We start from the raw sequence: 18,203 nt of genomic DNA, 5'->3' as shown, positions 1-18,203 counted from the left end.
AGAAACTGCTAGATAGTATTGGTTAAGACATGAAACCGAGCTGTGGATAAAGTTAGAAATGGTCAAAATAGCTTATATGAGCATATGAAAAGGGACCAATGGGGGAAAAAAGAAAAGAAATGGACCATTAAATCTGTTGAAACTGTTTTGAGGAGGAGGAAGAGGCATAAGGAGAATGAGAGGGTAAGGCTGATGGGATACACTGTATGAATGTAAAGAAATGTTACAATGAACCCCCCCCAGTACAACTAATGAATATTAATAAAGTCTCAAAAAAGAAAAAAGACCACTTAATTTTAAAATAAAGATAGTTTGCCACTTTTAATCGTTATCCTTCTTCCTTTTTTTTATTTGCAGGGGTGGGGGTGGGGGGAGAGTTTGGGAGTAGTAAGTGATATAGTCCAGGTCTAGAACGAACAGGCCTTGAACTCAAGAACCTCCTTCCTCAGCTTTCAGAGTACTGGGATTACAGGGTATATAATATCATGCCTACCACAATAATTATTCCTAATAGTAAAATTTGTGAAGAGTTTAAGGAATATACATGGTTAGGCTGTCTTAAATCTAATATTCAAGTTCTCCTAAGTATATTCAATACTTGATATAACAAGAAACTACATTTACAGAATTTACAGTCTAAATAAGGAACACACATGAGTACACAATATCAAATTTAAAAACCACCATGAAAAACACTAGTGCTAAAAAAGTAATTAGAAATGTGATGACAATAAGAAACACAGGGAAAGCTGGGTGCCAGCGGCTCACACCTGTCATCCTAGCTACTCAGGAGGCTGAGATCTGAGGACCACAGTTCAAAGCCAGCCCAGGAGGAAAGTTGGTGAGACTGTTAATTCCAGTTAACCACCAGAAAACTGGAAGTGGCACTGTGGTTCAAGTGGTAGAGCACTGGCCTTGAGCTGAAGAGCTGAGGGACAGCACCCAGCCCCAGAGTTGAAGCCCCACAACCAAAAACAAAGAGAGAGAGAGAGAGAGAAACACAGGATAAACATACACAGAAAACAGCTATAGATGAGCACATAAAATTTAATGAGAAAATGAAACAGGATGACAAAAAAGAATAAATAAGCTAGAGGTGAATGAGCCTATGTTTACTCGCTAATGTGCTGGAGCAGGAAGGTTCTGCTAAGACAAAGCTAGATATTACCAACCAATGCTAATAATGAAGACCTCACTCCATAAGATCTATTTGTGTTCCAACCACAGTTTATTTGATTTTTTTTATGTGTAGAAAAAAAGTAGAGGAAGGGACTTATTAACAAAATAGTTTCTTACTATTATGAGCTATTACTAACAGTATATAAATTAAGCAAGATGCAGCTGAGAGTAAAGCTTATCTTTGCAGAATCAAATGTATTAAAAGACCTGAGAAGCTGGGTGCCAGTGGCTCACGCCTGTAATCCTAGCTTCTCAAGAGGCTAAGAGCTGAGGATCAGTTCAAAGCCAGCCTGGGCAGAAAAGTCCATGAGACTTTTGTCTCCAGTTACAGAAAAAGCCAGAAGTGGCTCTGTGACTCAATTAGTAGAGTGCTAGCTTTGAGCAATTAAGAGTTCAAAGACAGCATCTAGGCCTAGAGTTCGACCCCCAAGACTGGCAAAAACAAACAAAAACCTGAGAAAATAGAGCTGGGTATGGTGGCACAGGAATTTCAACACTTAGTGGTGAGAGAGGAGTACTGAAAGTTCAGACCCATCTGGGCTACATAGTGAGTGTGAGGCCAGACATAGTAACATAGATCTTGGTTCAAAATTCACTAAAAAAGAGTTCAGTAGGACATAGTGGTGCAGACCTGTAATTCCATCCAGCTGCTCAGAAAGAGGCAGGAGGATTGCTAAGTTTGAGACCAGGTGGGGCATGATTAATATGTTATCTCAAAAACAAAATACAAGCATCAAATTTGTACCACAGGGTCAAATGGGTCAAGGGCCAGAGTTCTGGGTTTCATTACAGGAAGAATTAAAGAGCAGACACCGTAAGTCAGGCAAGATGAGGTTTATGAATGCAAAGCAAAGCAGAAGTGAATCCTTCAGATGGGACAGCTCAAGAGGATGGCTAGAGGTCTCACAACTTCCACCTTTCATTGAATCTGTACACTTGTCAGTCCTGGAAAACTGGGAGCAGTTTTGGCTAAGAAAGGATTTTATATACTATTTCTTTTCTTTGCTTTTTTTTTTTTTTGGAAGTGGGGCTTGAACTCTGGGCTTGGACACTGTCTTTGCGCCCTTCAGCTCAAGGCTAGCACTCTACCGCTTAAGTCACAGCACCATTTCCGGTTTTCTAGTGGTTTATTGGAGACAAAAGTCTAACGGACTTTCCTGCCTGAGCTGGCTTTGAACTGTGATCCTCAGATCTCAGCCTTCTGAGTAGCTAGGATTACAGGCGTGAGCCACTGGCGCCTGGCTACTATTTTTTTTTTTTTTTGTCGGTTGTGGGGCTTGAACTCTGGGCCTGGGCGCTGGCCCTCAGCTTTTCAGCTCAAGGCAAGCGCTCTACCGCTTGAGCCACGGTGCCACTTCCAGTTTTCTAGTGGTTTATTGGAGATAAGAGTCTCATAGACTTTCCTGCCCGGGATGGCTTTGAACCATGATCCTCAGATCTCAGCATCCTGAGTAGCTAGGACTACAGGCGTGAGCCACTGGTGCCCAGCTTCAGCTACTATTTCTTATCCTGAAATAATCCTTTAGGGTTTAGAATAGTTGTTTTTACCCATATTGGAAACATCTAGAAAGTTTTGGAAAATACTTCTGATATTTGTATGTCATTGGTCTTGGGAAGGATCTGTATTTTAAAATGCTCCTCAGGGGCTGGGAAGGTGGCTCAGTGGTAGAGCGCTTGCCTTGCATGCATGAGGCCCTGGGTTCGATTCCTCAGCACCACATAAGAAAAAGAAAAAAGCCGGAAGTGGCGCTGTGGCTCAAGTGGTAGAGTGCTAGCCTTGAGCTGAAGAGCTGAGGGACAGTGGCCAGGCCCAGAGTTCAGGCCCCACAACTGGACCAAAACAAAAACAAAAACAAAAAAAAAATAAAATAAAATAAAAAAATAAAATGCTCCTCAGGGGCATTGCTTTGGAATTAACTCTCTGCATGTTCTTCTTACCTGTTGCAGGTAATAAATCTTTCTCTACTTAATGTAGGAGCTAGCATGTTGATAAGGAATCACGCTAGAGATTGCTGACATTAACAGAATGTCTTATAATATACAGCACAGTTCCTGCTGGGCACAGAGAACTGGAACAGTCTGATTGTCCAAGGCCAAATACTTCCCTGGTCCAACATACTGGAAATTAAAGACATACTGGGCTCAAAAATCTAATCTGGAGGCATGGCTCAAGTGATAAGAGTGCTAGCTAAGCAAGAATTCTTAGCAATAAAGAGGCTCTAAGCCCAAAAGCTAGTATTGGCAAAAACAAAAATAAAAGCTTGCAACTTTGATAAAGCTGGTGAACAGAAACTGCATTACCCATCTCTGAGACAAGTGGCTTTCCTCTATAAATACATATCATTACTATTTCAATAAACTTTGCTACTATTTTCTTTTTTTGTTGTTGTTGGTCTTAGGGTTTGAACTCTGAGGGGCGCTGTCCCTCAGCTCTTCAGCTCAGGGCTAGCACTCTATCTCTTTAGCCACAACGCCACTTCTGGTGCTGCCAGGACTGGCTTTGAACCACCATCCTCAGATCTCAGCCTCTTGAGTAGCTAGGATTACAGGCCTGAGCCATCAGTGCCCAGCTATTTTCTTTTTTAAAAAGTTTTTTTTTAAATTGTTATCATAAAGGTGATATACAGTTACATTAGTCAGGTAAAGAATACATTTCTTTTTGGATAATGTTACTCCTTCCCTCACTCTCTCCCACTTTTTCCCTACCAACTCAACCCACAATTCTCAACATAGTGTCCAGTGAGTACTGTTACTCTTTATTACTACATTCACTACATTTCCAGCCTAACTACAAATCTTCTCTTACAGGAAGTCAAGAACTAAGGACTCCATTCAAAACTCCCAGTAACATACATTTTTTTCTGATCATGTTCATTTTTGGCTATATACTTACCAAGATGTAAAACCACTTTATTATGTCACAATTCTGCAGTGATTACCTTTAATGATGGTGTAAGCTATTCACAAGAGGATTAATTACAAAAACTTAAAAAAAATATTTATTGGCAGCACTGGGATGAAATCAAGGCCCCAAGGCCTAGAGAGGGAGAGAGAGAGACAGACACAGAGACACAGAGAGAGGGAGGGGATAGTACTGATTCATAATTTTTCATAATGTATATAAAAAACCCACTTATTTTATGAAATCTTTTAAGGACAACAAGATAGATAATATCAAGAAATTATCAACACATTATAAATATGCTTAGAAGTTTCAAGTGTCAAAAACTGATGTGAATTTAATAAATTCAAATCAAAATACCTAGAAATATTTTTAAATGATTTAAAGCAAGATTAGAGGTTATACTTTTGGCCAGCTAGAAAACAGCTTGTTTCCTGTACAAGGAAGTATTTAGATGAGATGGCAAAAAAGTATTATTTAATTTTTTTTTGGTGGGGGGGTGGGAGTGGGGGGGGAGTCGTGGGCCTAAATTCTGGGCCTGGGCGCTGTCCCTCAGCTCTTCAGCTCAAGGCTAGAGCCACAGGACCACTTCCAGCTTTTTTTTTTTTTTTCTGCTTATGTGGTGCTGAGGAATTGAACCCAGGGCCTCAGGCATGCAAGGCAAGGCTCTATCACTGAGCCACCTTCCCAGCCCACCAGTGAGATTTAAAAATGTTTCTACCACAAAAGACAATGTAATCTATAAGACTGTCAAAAATACCACAAAAGACAATGTAATCTGTAAGACTGTCAAAAATGTAGACTTACTAATACTTTATAACAAACTAATGTCCCACAGATTGTTTAGTTCCTTACATAATAAAAATACGGTACTCAATATTTCAAAGACTCTAAAAAGTACCATCAATAGACTACACAGAAACATTGGGAGGGGCTGGGAAGGTAGCTCAGTGGTAGAGCACTTGCCTTGCATGCCTGAGGCCCTGGGTTCGATTCCTCAGCACACATAAAAGAAAAAAGCTGGAAGTGGCACTGTGGCTTAAGTGGTAGAGCGCTAGCCTTGAGCTGAAGAGCTGAGGGACAGTGCCCAGGCCCAGAGTTCAGGCCCCACGACTGGACCCCCCCCACCAAAAAAAAGAAAGAAACATTAGGAATCTGAGAATAAATGCTGTGAATCACTACCAGTTTATGGAATTTATAAAAGATAGTATTTTGATGATATAGGGGGTGAGTGATTGGAATATATTGTAAACACGTGTGGAAATCTGCCCCCAGAATGAATGTAAATTAAAAAAAGAAAAAGTACCTCAACAGCAAGGTGCTGAATGTAGAAAACAAAAATAAAATGGTTATTAATTTCTATTTTGTTATCAATATCACATAGGATATGTATTAAATTTTAAATTCCAAGGAAAAGGAAAGCTTATTTATGACCTGATTAGTCAGGTAAGAAATGTTTTTTTTAGCCGGGCGCTGGTGGCTCACGCCTGTAATCCTAGCTACTCAGGAGGCTGAGATCTGAGGATCGCGGTTCAAAGCCAGCCCGGGCAGGAAAGACCGTGAGACTCCTATCTCCAATAAACCACCAGAAAAAACCGGAAGTGGCGCTGTAGCTCAAGTGGTAGAGCGCTCGCCTTGAGCTGAAGAGCTGAGGGACAGCGCCCAGGCCCAGAGTTCAAGCCCCACGACCGACAAAAAAAAAAAAAAAAAAAAAAGAAATGTTTTTTTTTATTTGATAAGTAAAAGTTGTAGTATTTAAGTATACAACATGTACACATTGTGGAATGGCTAAACCAAACTCTGTAACATATATACTATCTCACATACTTTTTTGTGTAATGAGAACACTTTAAATATATTGTTTATAATTCAATGGTATATGTCAAGCTATAATCATCATATATATATATATATACACTATATGGTTTGAACTTCAGTCTTCTTGTTTCATGGAGCTTGAACTCTGGGCCTGGGCACTGTCTCTACCACTTGAGCCACAGCACCTCTTCTGGTTTTCTCATGGTTAATTGGAGATAAGAGTCTCATGAACTTTCTTGCCCAGGCTGGCTCTGAACTGCGATCCTCAGATCTCAGCCTCCTGAGTAGCTAGGATTACAGGCGTGAGCCACAGGCACCTGGCCCTAGAATGATTCTAATGTGGAGTGGGGTTGTAAACTCCTGACCTTGGCAATGAAGGTCTTTATAAGTCATGTTTAGAATCTACTTTTAAACTGGGTGTGGAGGTTCTTTACACACTGAAGTCCTAGCACTAGCTATGCAGAGTTACACAGTAATTCCAGGCCAAATCTGGGTTACTTAGTCTAACTTTGTCTCAAGAACAAAACAAAACAAAAAAGCCAGGCACTGGTGGCTTACATCTATAAACCTCATTACTGAAGAGGCTGAGATCTGAAGATCTTGGTTCAAAACCACCCTACACAGAAAAGTCCATGAAGACTCTTATCTCCAATTACCAAACAAAAAGCTGAAAGTGGAAGTGTGGCTTAAGTGGTAGATTGGCCGGTCTTAACTAAGCAAGAGTTTGAGAAACTGAGGTCAAGCCCCAGTACTGGCACATGCACGCACACGTGCGCACGTGCACACATGCACATGCACGCACGCACGCGCACACACACGCGCGCGCGCGCGCGCGCACACACACACACACACACACACACACACGGCACATACACAAAAATATAAAGAGGGGCTGGGAAGGTGGCTCAGTGGTAGAGCGCTTGCCTTGCATGCATGAGGCCCTGGGTTCGATTCCTCAGCACCATATAAGTAAAAAGAAAAAAGCCGGAAGTGGCACTGTGGCTCAAGTGGTAGAGCGCTAGCCTTGAGCTGAAGAGTTGAGAGACAGAGCCCAGGCCCAGAGTTCAGGCTCCACCACCGGACCCCCTCCACCCCCCCAAAAAAAATAGAAAGAGAGAGAAAACTCCATCTACCTTTAGTGCTGGCGATAATGGTAAAACATATTCCTAGCATATTCCATTTCCTGGGTTCCATCATCAGTAATCAAAACAGTAAAAAAAAAAAAAGAAAAACAAAAAGCCAGGTACTGGTGACTTATGTGCCTTGGCCGAGCTCAAGTCCCACAACCCAACACAACAATAAAAAATTGGCCAGGGGCTGGGAAGGTAGCTCAGTGGTAGAGTGCTTGCCTTGCATGCATGAGGCCCTGGGTTCGATTCTCCTCATCACATAAGCAGAAAAAGCTGGCCAGGCACTGACGGCTCATGCCTATCTACTCAGGAGGCTGAGATCTGAGGATCATTATTTGAAGCCAGCCCAGGGTGGAAAAAGTCCCTGTGAGCCTCACCTCCCATTACCCACTCAAAAACTACAAGTGGAGCTGTGGCTTGAAGTGGTAGAGCACTCGCCTTGAACAAAAAGAACTTAGGAACAGTGCTCAGGCCCTGAGTTCAAGCCCCACAAAACCAAACAAAATTGACCTTTAGCAATGTCACAGCCAGCTGCTTCAGTAAAGGGCAGGTAGAATGTCTAAATTTCCTTTAAGAAGTTTTAAATGCTTCACTTCTTTTTCACTTTATGAAAACCTCTGAACAGTATTTGAAATCAGGACAGCTTTCAGATATGTTTTCTAAAAATCACCACACACAAAAAAGTGAAAAGCCCTTAGAATTCTTAGAATTAACAGAAATTATAAAATATTTTTGAAATTTAAGTTCTGAGGCCCTTCCACTTTCACCAGTAATAGGCTCTGAGCTAACTGGAACTGGCAGTGGCAGGAGGATGTCTCTGAACACTGTGGGGGGGGGGGGGGAAGGGGGGGAGTAGATAACTAGAGCTTGAACTCAGGACCTTAGCTTTTTAGTTCAAGGCTAGTGCTCTACCACTTGAACCCACAGCTCCACTTCAGGCTTTTAGCTGCTTAATCAGAGATAAGTGTCTCATGGAACTTCCTGCCCTGGCTTTAAACCATGATTTTCAGCCTCCTGGGTAGCTAGGCTTATAGGCATGAGCCACTGGTGCCTTGCTGAACGTATTTTTATAAGCCATGACCTGCCAGCATGCTGCTGCTACAACAAAAGCTAACAAATGATCAGATCCTGAGACTGACAAGCTCGTAAATTAGTTCATACAACAATTATTTTCTGATTACACACTGAGTTCTATTCTAGGATTTAAGATAAACAACCATGAGTAGTTTTCCTTCCAGGAGTGTGTAAAAGGCATGTATATACAAATAAAGTGGAAACCCAGGTACACACCTATAATGTGCGCTTTGGGGAGGCTAATGCATTAAGACAGTAATAAGACGATCCTAAGCAACACAGCAAGGCCCCATTCCAAAAACAAAAGGGGGTGGCGGTGGATGGAGTGTTAGGTAAAACAACTGTCAGGTGACCTGAAACAAGGGCTGGACAATCATCTCAACTGAAAAGTCAGAGACATCTATAAACTTAGATGTGTAAACTTAAATTCTAAGCAGCAGTACTGAGATGATTTGTGTTCTGGGTGTGGCCAACCTTACCACAGGTTTCTGGGGTTTTTTTGGCCAATCCTGGGGCTTTAACTCAGGGCCTCGGCACTGTCCCTGAGCTGCTTTTGCTTAAGGCTAGCACTCTAGCACTTGAGCCACAGTGCCACTTCCGGCTTTTTCTGTGTATGTGGGACTGAAGAAATGAACCCAAGGCTTCACGCTTGCTAGGCAAGCATTCTACCACTGAGCATATTCCCTGTCCCTTGCCAGAGTTTAATTGGGCATAATCTCAATTAAGAAAGACCCTCATTTAAAACCTTACAGCTGGATCTTTTCTCAGTATGAAAAAGATTGAACAGGGTGGAAAGTGAGGTCTACTGAGAGTTACAATCAACCACAAACATCACGGATTACCTCATACAATTGACTACCACAGAAAGCCAGAACTGACTTAGGGGGAAATGGATTTCAAATCGCCAAAAACTCGTTAGAACTCATTGCCTAGAATTTCAACAGCAGAGGGAGAAGCATCACACTTCACCAACTGGAGCCCCCCAGGAATGGGCAAAGTGGCCCCAGGCCAAACAGAAACTTTCAGTGAACTCAATGATTCGTCAAGTGTGCTAAATGTTTAATGTGGACTCGTGGCTATTTTCCATAACCTCTACTCTGGTTATGACCGTTAAGGATCCCAGGAGGATCCTCTGACCTTACAGTTCGTGAGTGGGAACGGGATGGGGGTTGAGAGGTGAAGTGAAATCAGGCTTTCCAAAGAATACCTCCCTGGTGTTTCGGTTTGAGGAAAGAAGCTTCAAATGAGTAGGGAGTCATTTCCCAGGAGGAAAATCTGGTTCTTCCCGGGGCTAAGGCAGATGACCACTTTACAACACACGTGGGGGAGGGGGAAGGGGAGGTAAAGGAAATTCATTCCAGGGGTAAACAGGAGCTCTTCAGGACCGTGTGCAAACAAAACTAGATGCCACTCCTCCACTAAGTTTCTAAGGCATTGATCCAGGCCGCCCACTCTGGCCTCTCCGGAGTAAGAAGCAAAACTTTACCGCCCTGTCCCAGAGCCCCCGACTGTGGAACTCTCCCCGCTGGCCAGGTTCCGCTCTTTTGGCAGCTCGAGGCCGGGCGCGGGCAGGGCCTGAGCGAAGGTCCGCGACTCCGGTCTCACCACGGCCTCCCCCTCGTCCCCCAGCCGTCAATACCTGTCCAGCATCTGCTGAAGGGCTTGGTCCGGCATCTTCTACGGGGCCGGCGCGCTCGGCCAGGCCCAGGGACAATAGCACTGAGAGGCGGAGGAGTAGGCCTCAGTCCCGCGGCGGCCACGAACTCGTCACCCAGCCTCCCGGAGAGGCTCCGCGAGGCCGGCGGCTGCGGTGCGCGGCCAGCGGGCGTCCGGAGGGGGCAGTGGGGAAAGAGGAGGAGGAGCCTGGGCCGGGGAGGAGGCGATCGTGGCCCGGGTTCCTGCCCGTCGGCCCGGGGTTCCGGTCCATGGACCGCAGGCGCCAAGTTGCTGCCGGCGGAGGAGCTACCTCTGTGAGGTAAGAGTCACCGCCTCCGTGCGCGCCGGGGTCACGACGCAGGGCGGCCCCAGAGCAGCCTGGGAGATGTAGTCCTCGGACCGTCCCCGTTGAGAGGCTGCACAGCCCGCCGGGACCACCGCCGCCGCCCGCGCCCGCCGCCGCCGCCGGGCCGGCGCCCTCCCGTTTTCCTTCCTCCAGGGGGGAAGAAAATGTCCTTCGGGCCGCTTTCCGGGAAGCAGCAGGATGTGTCGCTCCCCTGGCAGTAGGAACAAGGTCAGTCCTCCCTGTCTGGGTTCGTGTCCTCAGTAATTGCCCTCAGGTGGGACCGAGCCAGGTGAGGGGTGGAAGCCTAAGGACCATTTCTGGGCCCGCTCCTCAGCCCCGGCGGTGGCGTCGGTAAGAAGTCAACCCCCCCCCCCCACCCGGACTGGATCCAGCCTGTGTCCCACGTCAGAGCCCATTTGGGGTGTTGTGGGGTGGGGTGTTACACAACCCCCGCAAGGGTTCCAATGCTTTAGGGCGTGACGAGGGGCCCGGCTGGGTCCAGGGGCTGCCTGGGCTCGGCCGTTTCCACCCGTGTCTAGGGGTGTGCTTGGAGGTGAGGGTCACGGGTGGGAGGAAAGGAGCTGGCTAAGAGGCACGCATTGGCTTCCTCAGTGGGCCATCAAAGGGCTCTGGGGGACTGGCCGACTACCTCCAAACAGAATGTGTCAGTGAATAAACAGCTCTAGCTGCCCCAGCTGTGTTGTCATGGGTGTGTGTGTGTGTGTGTGTGTGTGTGTGTGTGTGTGTGTGTGTGTGTGTGTGTGTGTGTGTGTGTGTTTGCGCGCGCGTTCTTCTGCTGTGGATCGGTGTGTGTGTGTGTGTGTGTGTGTGTGTGTGTGTGTGTGTGTGTGTGTGTGTGTGTGTGTGTTTGCGCGCGCCTTCTTTCTGCTGTGGATCGCTGATCCATTCCTGGTCTCCTTGACACCTCCAAGCAGGTGCATGGGGCTGGCGATCCGAGGAGACAAGTCCCAGATCACTGCTTGGGCTCTGCTCTGATACTCTAAGGGATAGCATTGGCGGCTGGAAAGAGCTGTGGACTAAGCAGGTGCTTAATTGGGACGACCTGTGGCGTTCTCTAATGCTGGCTGTGATTTGATAGGATGTTTGGTCTTTTCCCCTTGATTATGCTTATTATTTTTATTTTTCAATTTTACTTTTTTTCCTTTGAAAAACCTACAAACAGAATTCATAAATAGACGTTCATTTCAAAAGCCAGGAAATGATAAAGTGATTATTTCTAAATTCTGATGCATGGTGTTTGATCATTCTAGAACTGAAAATATTTTCAAAATTCTTTTAATGTAGATTTACTAATTCTCTGTTCCTAATTCTCTGTTCAAAGTTTACTCTCTGAATGTATTTGAGCACATTGTCAAGATAAATAAAATGACTTATAAGTTTATTTGCCCTCTAGTTTTTGGAATATGCTTTGTGAAGGGCTTTAGGGCATTATAATTTCACCTTTTTCTTATGAGAAGCTGGAAGGGAAGGAAAATGAGCATTTAATTTAGTGAGAGTATCTAATACTTATTTTTGCTCTGTGTATTGTGTAAGATTTTCACTACTTCTTAGTCTGCCTAAAATCACCATTTTATCCTACACCTTGATTAACTTAGCATAAGCTCTGTCTAGTTTTATGGGTTATACTAAAGGGAATACTTATCACGGAATTTTTTTAACCTTAAATTAGAAAACATGATGCAGTTTTGTTGATAGCAAAGCCTTGTACAAATTGATCTTATTATACCAAGAAATGAAGTTTATATTTACAGTTTTATGAAAGCCATATCTCTTGCTGTCTTAAAAACTCTTTGAAGTACAGAAAAAATTCTACTTACTGGAGTGTGGGGGGTATAGCTTAGTAGTAGAGTGCTTACCTCACTTGTACAAAGCCCTAAAATTTGCTCCTCAGCACTACAAAAAAAAAGTTTCTGAGCTGAGCACCAGTAGTTCATGCCTGTAATCCTAGCTACTCAGGAAGTTGAGATCTGAGGATCATGGCTGGAAGCCAACTAGGGCATTAAAATCTTCAAGATTCTATTTCCAATTAATCATTAAAAAGGTTGGGCTTTAGGTATGGCTTAAGTTACAGAACACCAGCCATGAGTGAAAAATCTGAAAGCACTAGGCCCTGAGTTCAAGCTGGTAGTGGCACACAAAATTTTTTCTGTTAATCACTGAAGGGAGATTAGTTCCTGATCAAATAGTTGCATATTTATCTTCCAAGAGAAGTAAAAACATACATTGACTACACAAAAATTTTTTGACTGTTGATACCAGCATTATTATTCCTAATAGCTCAAAATGGAAACAACCCAAATAATTAAAAGAACCCAAATAATTAAATATACATGTGGTATGTACCCAGACAGTAGAATATTACTAGGCTATAACAAGAATAAAGTTCTGATACTTGCTGTAACAGTGAAGTCTTAAAAACATATTAAGGAGAATGAGCCACTCACAAAGACCACTTATTAAATCATTCCATTTGTATGAAATGTCAAAACATGGGCCAATCCATAGAAACTAAAAGTAGATTCATAGTTGCATAGAGGAATTGGAGACAATTGAACAGTGACTAGTGAATATGAATTTCCTTTTAAGGGTGCTGAAAAGGTTCTAGAATTGGGTGGTGGTGGTGTTTACATAATTTTGTGCATTACATCATAATTGAAGGTGAAGCAAAATGAGATTTGGGTCATGTTGGGACTGCTCTATAACTTAAAAAAGACAGTTATACATTTTAAATAAAGGAGCTGAACATGATGATGCATGTCTATAATCTTAGCACTCAAGATGCTAATGCAGAAGGCTGTGAATTTGAGACCAGACTGGGCTACATAGTATAGGATACACCCTCTCTCCCCATAAAAATAATGAGTGACTCTTATTCATTTGCTGACACCTGTAGTCCCAGCTACAACAGGCATGGGGATTCTTTTTTCTTTTTGGTGCCAGTCCTGGGGCTTGAACTCAGGGCCTGGGTGTTGTCCCTGAGTTTCTTTTTCTCAAGACTCGTGCTCTACCATTTGAGCCACAGTATCACTTCCGACTTTTTTTTGAGTAGTTTATTGGAGATAAGAGTCTCATGGACTTTTCTGAGGAGGCTGGCTTTGAACCACAATCCTCAAATCTCAGTCTCCTGAGTCATTAGGATTACAGGTGTGAGCCACCAGCACCTGGCAGCAAAGGATTTCTTGAGCACAGAGTTTGAACTTAGCCTAAACATTCTGGCAAGTCTTGTTTCAAACATAAATAAAACAAGTGAGTTTTATTTACCAAATACCATTTCCACAAAGTTGTTAAAAGAGTAATTAGATCATATAATATGTTCTTGAGGATATCATCTAAAGAGAAATAGATGAATATAGCTGAGGATGCTTTATTGTCAAGCATTGCTTTTTTATTAGTATGGAAAACTCATGACTGATAGACTCATGAAATAACTTAATCATTGCATTTTAAGTGGATGACACAGGTTACCAGAATTCCATATTGTCTGCCATCTTCATTTTCTGTGGCTCTTGCATTTTTCAATAAGACTGGAGATAGTTGAATTATAATTTACTTTTTCATTTTGAAGGGGGAAAAATTCTGTGTGTGTGTGTGTGTGTGTGCGCGTGTGCGTGCGTGTGTGTGTGTGTGTGTGTGTGTGTGTGTGTGTGTGTGTGTGTGTATAGAACTCTGGGCCTTGTGGTCTTGCTTGGCTTTTTTCCTCAAGACTGGTACTCTACCCTTCCACTTCCAAAAACAGCTTAATTCGGCTGGGAAGGTGGCTTAGTGGTAGAGTGCTTGCCTTGCATGCATGAGGCCCTGGGTTTGATTCCTCAGCACCACATAAGCAGGAAAAAAAAAGCCAGAAGTGGTGCTATGGCTCAAGTGGTAGAGCGCTAGCCTTGAGCTGAAGAGCTGAGGGACAGTACCCAGGCCCAGAGTTCAGCCCCACCACTGACAAAACAAACAATCAAAAAAAAAAAACACAACAGTTTAATTGGGGAGAGGTGAATAGGAGGGGGGAAATAGGACAAAATGAGTGAGGGGTAACACTATTCAAAAAAGAAATATACTCATTACCTTATGTAACTGTAATCCCTCTGTGCATCACCTTTACAATAAAATTTAAATGAAAAAAACCCAGCTTAATTACTTAGAACCCAGAACCTACTGGTTAAAAGATAAGCAGGAACTCTGTCACTTAAGCCATGCTTCCAGCCTCTCTATGCATCAGTTATTTTTTTTTTTTTTTTTTTGGGTCCGGTCATGGGGCCTGAACTCTGGGCCTGGGCGCTGTCCCTCAGCTCTTCAGCTCAAGGCTAGCGCTCTACCACTTGAACCACAGCGCCACTTCCGGTTTCTTTCTTTTTTGCTTATGTGGTGCTGAGGAATCGAACCCAGGGCCTCATGCATTCAAGGCAAACACTCTACCACTGAGCCACCTTCCCAGCCCTAGAGATTTGATCCAGTCAGTGGGATTAAGGAAAGTTTCTCTGAAGAAGTGACTAATTCTGAGGCCTAAAGAAGAGCAGGCAATAAGAAAAAGAGAGGAGGGAGGAGCATCTCAGGCCAAATAATCATTTATGCAAATTATCTCTGAAAAAAGGCCCTGTGATGAATCGGAGAAACTGGTAGTAAATTCAAAACAAGGAGGGCTGGGAATGTGGCTTAGCGGTAGAGTGCTTGCTTAGCATGCATGAAACCCTGGATTGGATTCCTCAGTACCACATACATAGAAAAAGCCAGAAGTGGAGCTGTGGCTCAAGTGGTAGAGCATAGCCTTGAGCAGAAGCAGCTCAGGGACAGTACCCAGGCCTTGAGTTCAAGCCCCAAGAGTGGCAAACACACACACACACACACACACAACAACAACAACAACAACAGAAAGGAAGGATCTTAAGGCACCTTGAAGTTTAAAAAAAAATCAATGAATGACTGTGAAGAAAAGAATTTTGTAAGCCAATATAAAGAATTTTTAGGGGCTGGGAAGGTGGCTCAGTGGTAGAGCGCTTGCCTTGCATACATGAGGCCCTGGGTTGATTCCTTAGTACCACATAAGCTGGAAAGAAAAAAAGCTGGAAGTGGCACTGTGGCTCAGTGGTAGAGTGCTTGCCTAGCATGCATGAAATCCTGGGTTTGATTCCTTAGTACCACATACACAGAAAAAGCCAGAAGTAGCACTGCAGCTCAAGTGGTAGAGTGCTAGCCTTGAGCAAAAGAAGCTCAGGGATAGTGCTCAGGCCCTGAGTTCAAGCCCCAGGACTAGCAAAAAAAAAGAAAAAAAGAAAAAAAGAAAATAAACTGCTGGCAGGAGGGAAGAGCCATGAGAAACAGACCCTGCCGGGGTCTGTGGTACTAGTGGCTTCCCCATGTAAGCCTAGTGGCTCTGGAGACTGAGATCTGAAGATCATAGTTCAAAGAACAGACAAATCTGAGAGACTCTTTAGCTCCAATTTAACACCAAAAAACCTGTAAGTGGAGCTATGGCTCAAGTGGTAGAGTGCTAGCCTTGAGTAAAAAAGCTCAGGGACAGTGCCCAGACCCTATGTTCAAGTCCTAGATCTGACAAAAAAAAAAAAAAAAAAGCACAATTTTTGTGCGTTAAAAGAGATGGCTAGCTGGGTGCCAGCGCCTCATGCCTATAATCTTAGCTGCTCAGGAGGCTGAGATCTGAGGATCGTGGTTTGAAGTCAGCCCAGGCAGAAAAGTCCCCTTGAGGCTCTTATCTCCAATTCACCACTCAAAACCCAGAGGTGATATTGGAGCCCAAGTTGTAGACCACTGGCCTTGAGCACAAAAAGGCTCAGGTGCATTAGAATAAAGCTGTCATCTCCATTACTGCTCCATGAAACTGCACATTGGCCATTGTGAATATTTTATTTTTGCCCAGGCTAATCCGATTATTAATATCACATTTACCATAATTTATTTTGTCCACTGATGTATTTATTTTGTAAAAGTATCTTGGTGCTGCTGATTTTCTATATTTTTTGTAACATAATGCACTTTAGATATATATATCAAGTATTGATAAATGACACAATGAAGTGTCTCTATTTTGTGGTTGATTTTAATGAATGCCTAAAGATAATTATTCAAGCTGATTTTCCCCTGTGCATGTAAAAATAGCAGTATTTTAAATTTGTAAAGAATGCCTAATAAGGGGGCTGGGAAGGTGGCTCAGTGGTAGAGCGCTTGCCTTGCATGCCTGAGGCCCTGGGTTCAATTCCTTAGCACCACATAAGCAAAAAAAGAAAAAAGTTGGAAGTGGCGCTGTGGCTCAAGTGGTGGAGCACTAGCCTTGAGCTGAAGAGCTGAGGGACAGCACCCAGGCCCAGAGTTCAGGCCCCACAACTGGACCCCAAAAAAATAAAAACAAAACAAAAAGGCTCAGGGACAGTGCACAGGCCCTGAATTCAAGCCCCCCAACAAACCAAAAAAATAAAATAAAATAAAGAGATGGCTTTTCATTACTATGACAAATATCTGAGAGAAACAATGTAAGAGGACAGATTTATTTTAGCTCATGATATGAGAGCTTTCACTCCATTGTTTTGAGGCCTCTAGTAAGACAGAGCATTGTGATTGAAAGGTATGGTAGAACATAGCAGCTCACCTCATGGAGGCCTGGAAGCAGAGACAGACAGAGGTGGTCAGAGAAAGGTATACTCTTCACGTATTTTCCCCCTGAGACTGACTTCCTCTTGTCTCCTAATAGCTCATTGACTATGAATTCTTCATGGTTTGACCCATGCATGAAATTAGCATCCTTATGATTGAATCTCCTCTGAATGACTGGATCAATCCGTTAGGAAGTAAATCTTCAACATATGAGCCTTTTGGGGGTGTCACTTCCTACATAAATAGTAATAGAAGGGTAGTATCAAAAAAGTGAAAAGACATTTCACAAATTGAGTATTTACATAAACGTCAATAATGAAAAGTTGACCAAGACATAGAATCTATGACCAAGACATAAAAATCTATAGGATTTTTTTGTCTCACCACCATCAATAAGAGACGTTTGATTATGTCTGCAAGTATTTCTGATAATTTCTGACATCTTGTGGGTACATGGGTTACTAGGGCTATTGCCAAACATTCTGCTGTGTATAAGACAGCCCCTGACATGTATCCTTCCTGGGCATGGTGGTACGTGTCTGTAATCTCAACACTGGGAAGGCTGGAGCAGGATCACAAGTTTGAGGCCAGCTTAGGCTACAAAGTGAGATCCTGTTTCAAAAACAAAATAAATGTTTTAAGAAAAGCTATGCATAGTGGCACATGCCTGTAATCCCAGCACTTAGGAGACTGGGGCAAAGGGTCCCAAGTTCTAGGCCAGCCTGGGTTACATAGTGACTTCCAGGTTAACCCAGGCTTTTATACTTAGATCCTGTCTTCAAAAATAAATTATGTATTGCAGTCAGGTTTCAGTGGCTCTCATATATATTATGCTAGCTATTTAGGGGGCTGAGATCTGAGAATAGAGGTATAGTCAGCCTGAGCAGACACGCCCATCAGACTGAAATACAATTAACTAGCCAAAAGCTGTAAGTGGAGATGTTGCTCAAGTGGTAGAGTGACAGCCTTGAACAAAAAAGACAATCCAAAGTAAGGCCCTAAGCCCAAGTCCCAGTACTGGCAGGCACATGCACACGCACACACATATACACAGTCTTAGCAGGGTAATGTTGCTCACCTTGTAGTAATTAGGAAGCAGAGTGAGAGGGGAAGAAGTCAGGACAAGATAAATTTCTCCAAAGATACCCTTAGTGATCTACTTCCTTGAGATAGGCCCCATTTTCTTTTTCCAGAGCCTCCCCAAATAGCACCACCAGCTGGAGACATGGTAGACATAAGCAATAACAAATACCATGTCCATACTATTATCCCATTTATTTTTGTTTTTTTAGGTTAGCATGCATATATAAGATTGGTTTCTAGAAAGATACTTTGGAAGTGTTAAAATTATTACCTCTGTCTGGGTTCTGTCTCTTGGCCCCTTCTAGCCACCCCTCCCTCCAAATAGTAATTATTGCCTTCAGGGAGACTGTATACCTACAGTGGAATCTATTTTTTGCTTTATTCGAATAATATTTTT

General features: G+C 43.3%; 2 protein-coding genes across 3 annotated transcripts in view; one reads left to right on the top strand and one right to left on the bottom strand.

The window, feature by feature from the left end:
• Marchf5 (membrane associated ring-CH-type finger 5) overlaps nt 1–10,076 on the bottom strand; it is a 34,929-nt gene extending 24,853 nt beyond the window's left edge. Inside the window, exon 1 of the mRNA XM_070021204.1 lies at nt 9,743–10,076. Coding sequence (XP_069877305.1) covers nt 9,743–9,777 — 35 coding nt within the window. The 5' untranslated portion in view covers nt 9,778–10,076. The remainder of the gene's footprint in view (nt 1–9,742) is intronic.
• A 35-nt stretch (nt 10,077–10,111) lies between these two features.
• Cpeb3 (cytoplasmic polyadenylation element binding protein 3) overlaps nt 10,112–18,203 on the top strand; it is a 174,904-nt gene continuing 166,812 nt past the window's right edge. Inside the window, exon 1 of one of the 2 annotated variants that reach the window (XM_070021203.1) lies at nt 10,112–10,333. The gene's annotated coding sequence lies outside the window, so the exon portion shown is untranslated. The remainder of the gene's footprint in view (nt 10,334–18,203) is intronic. The other variant, XM_070021198.1, reaches the window with a different exon arrangement.

The sequence above is a fragment of the Dipodomys merriami genome, unplaced genomic scaffold, assembly GCF_024711535.1.
Source record: "Dipodomys merriami isolate MVZ:Mamm:240054 unplaced genomic scaffold, mDipMer1.0.p SCAF_14, whole genome shotgun sequence".
Taxonomy (NCBI): domain Eukaryota; kingdom Metazoa; phylum Chordata; class Mammalia; order Rodentia; family Heteromyidae; genus Dipodomys; species Dipodomys merriami.
This window is presented reverse-complemented; position numbering and strand designations above follow the sequence as displayed.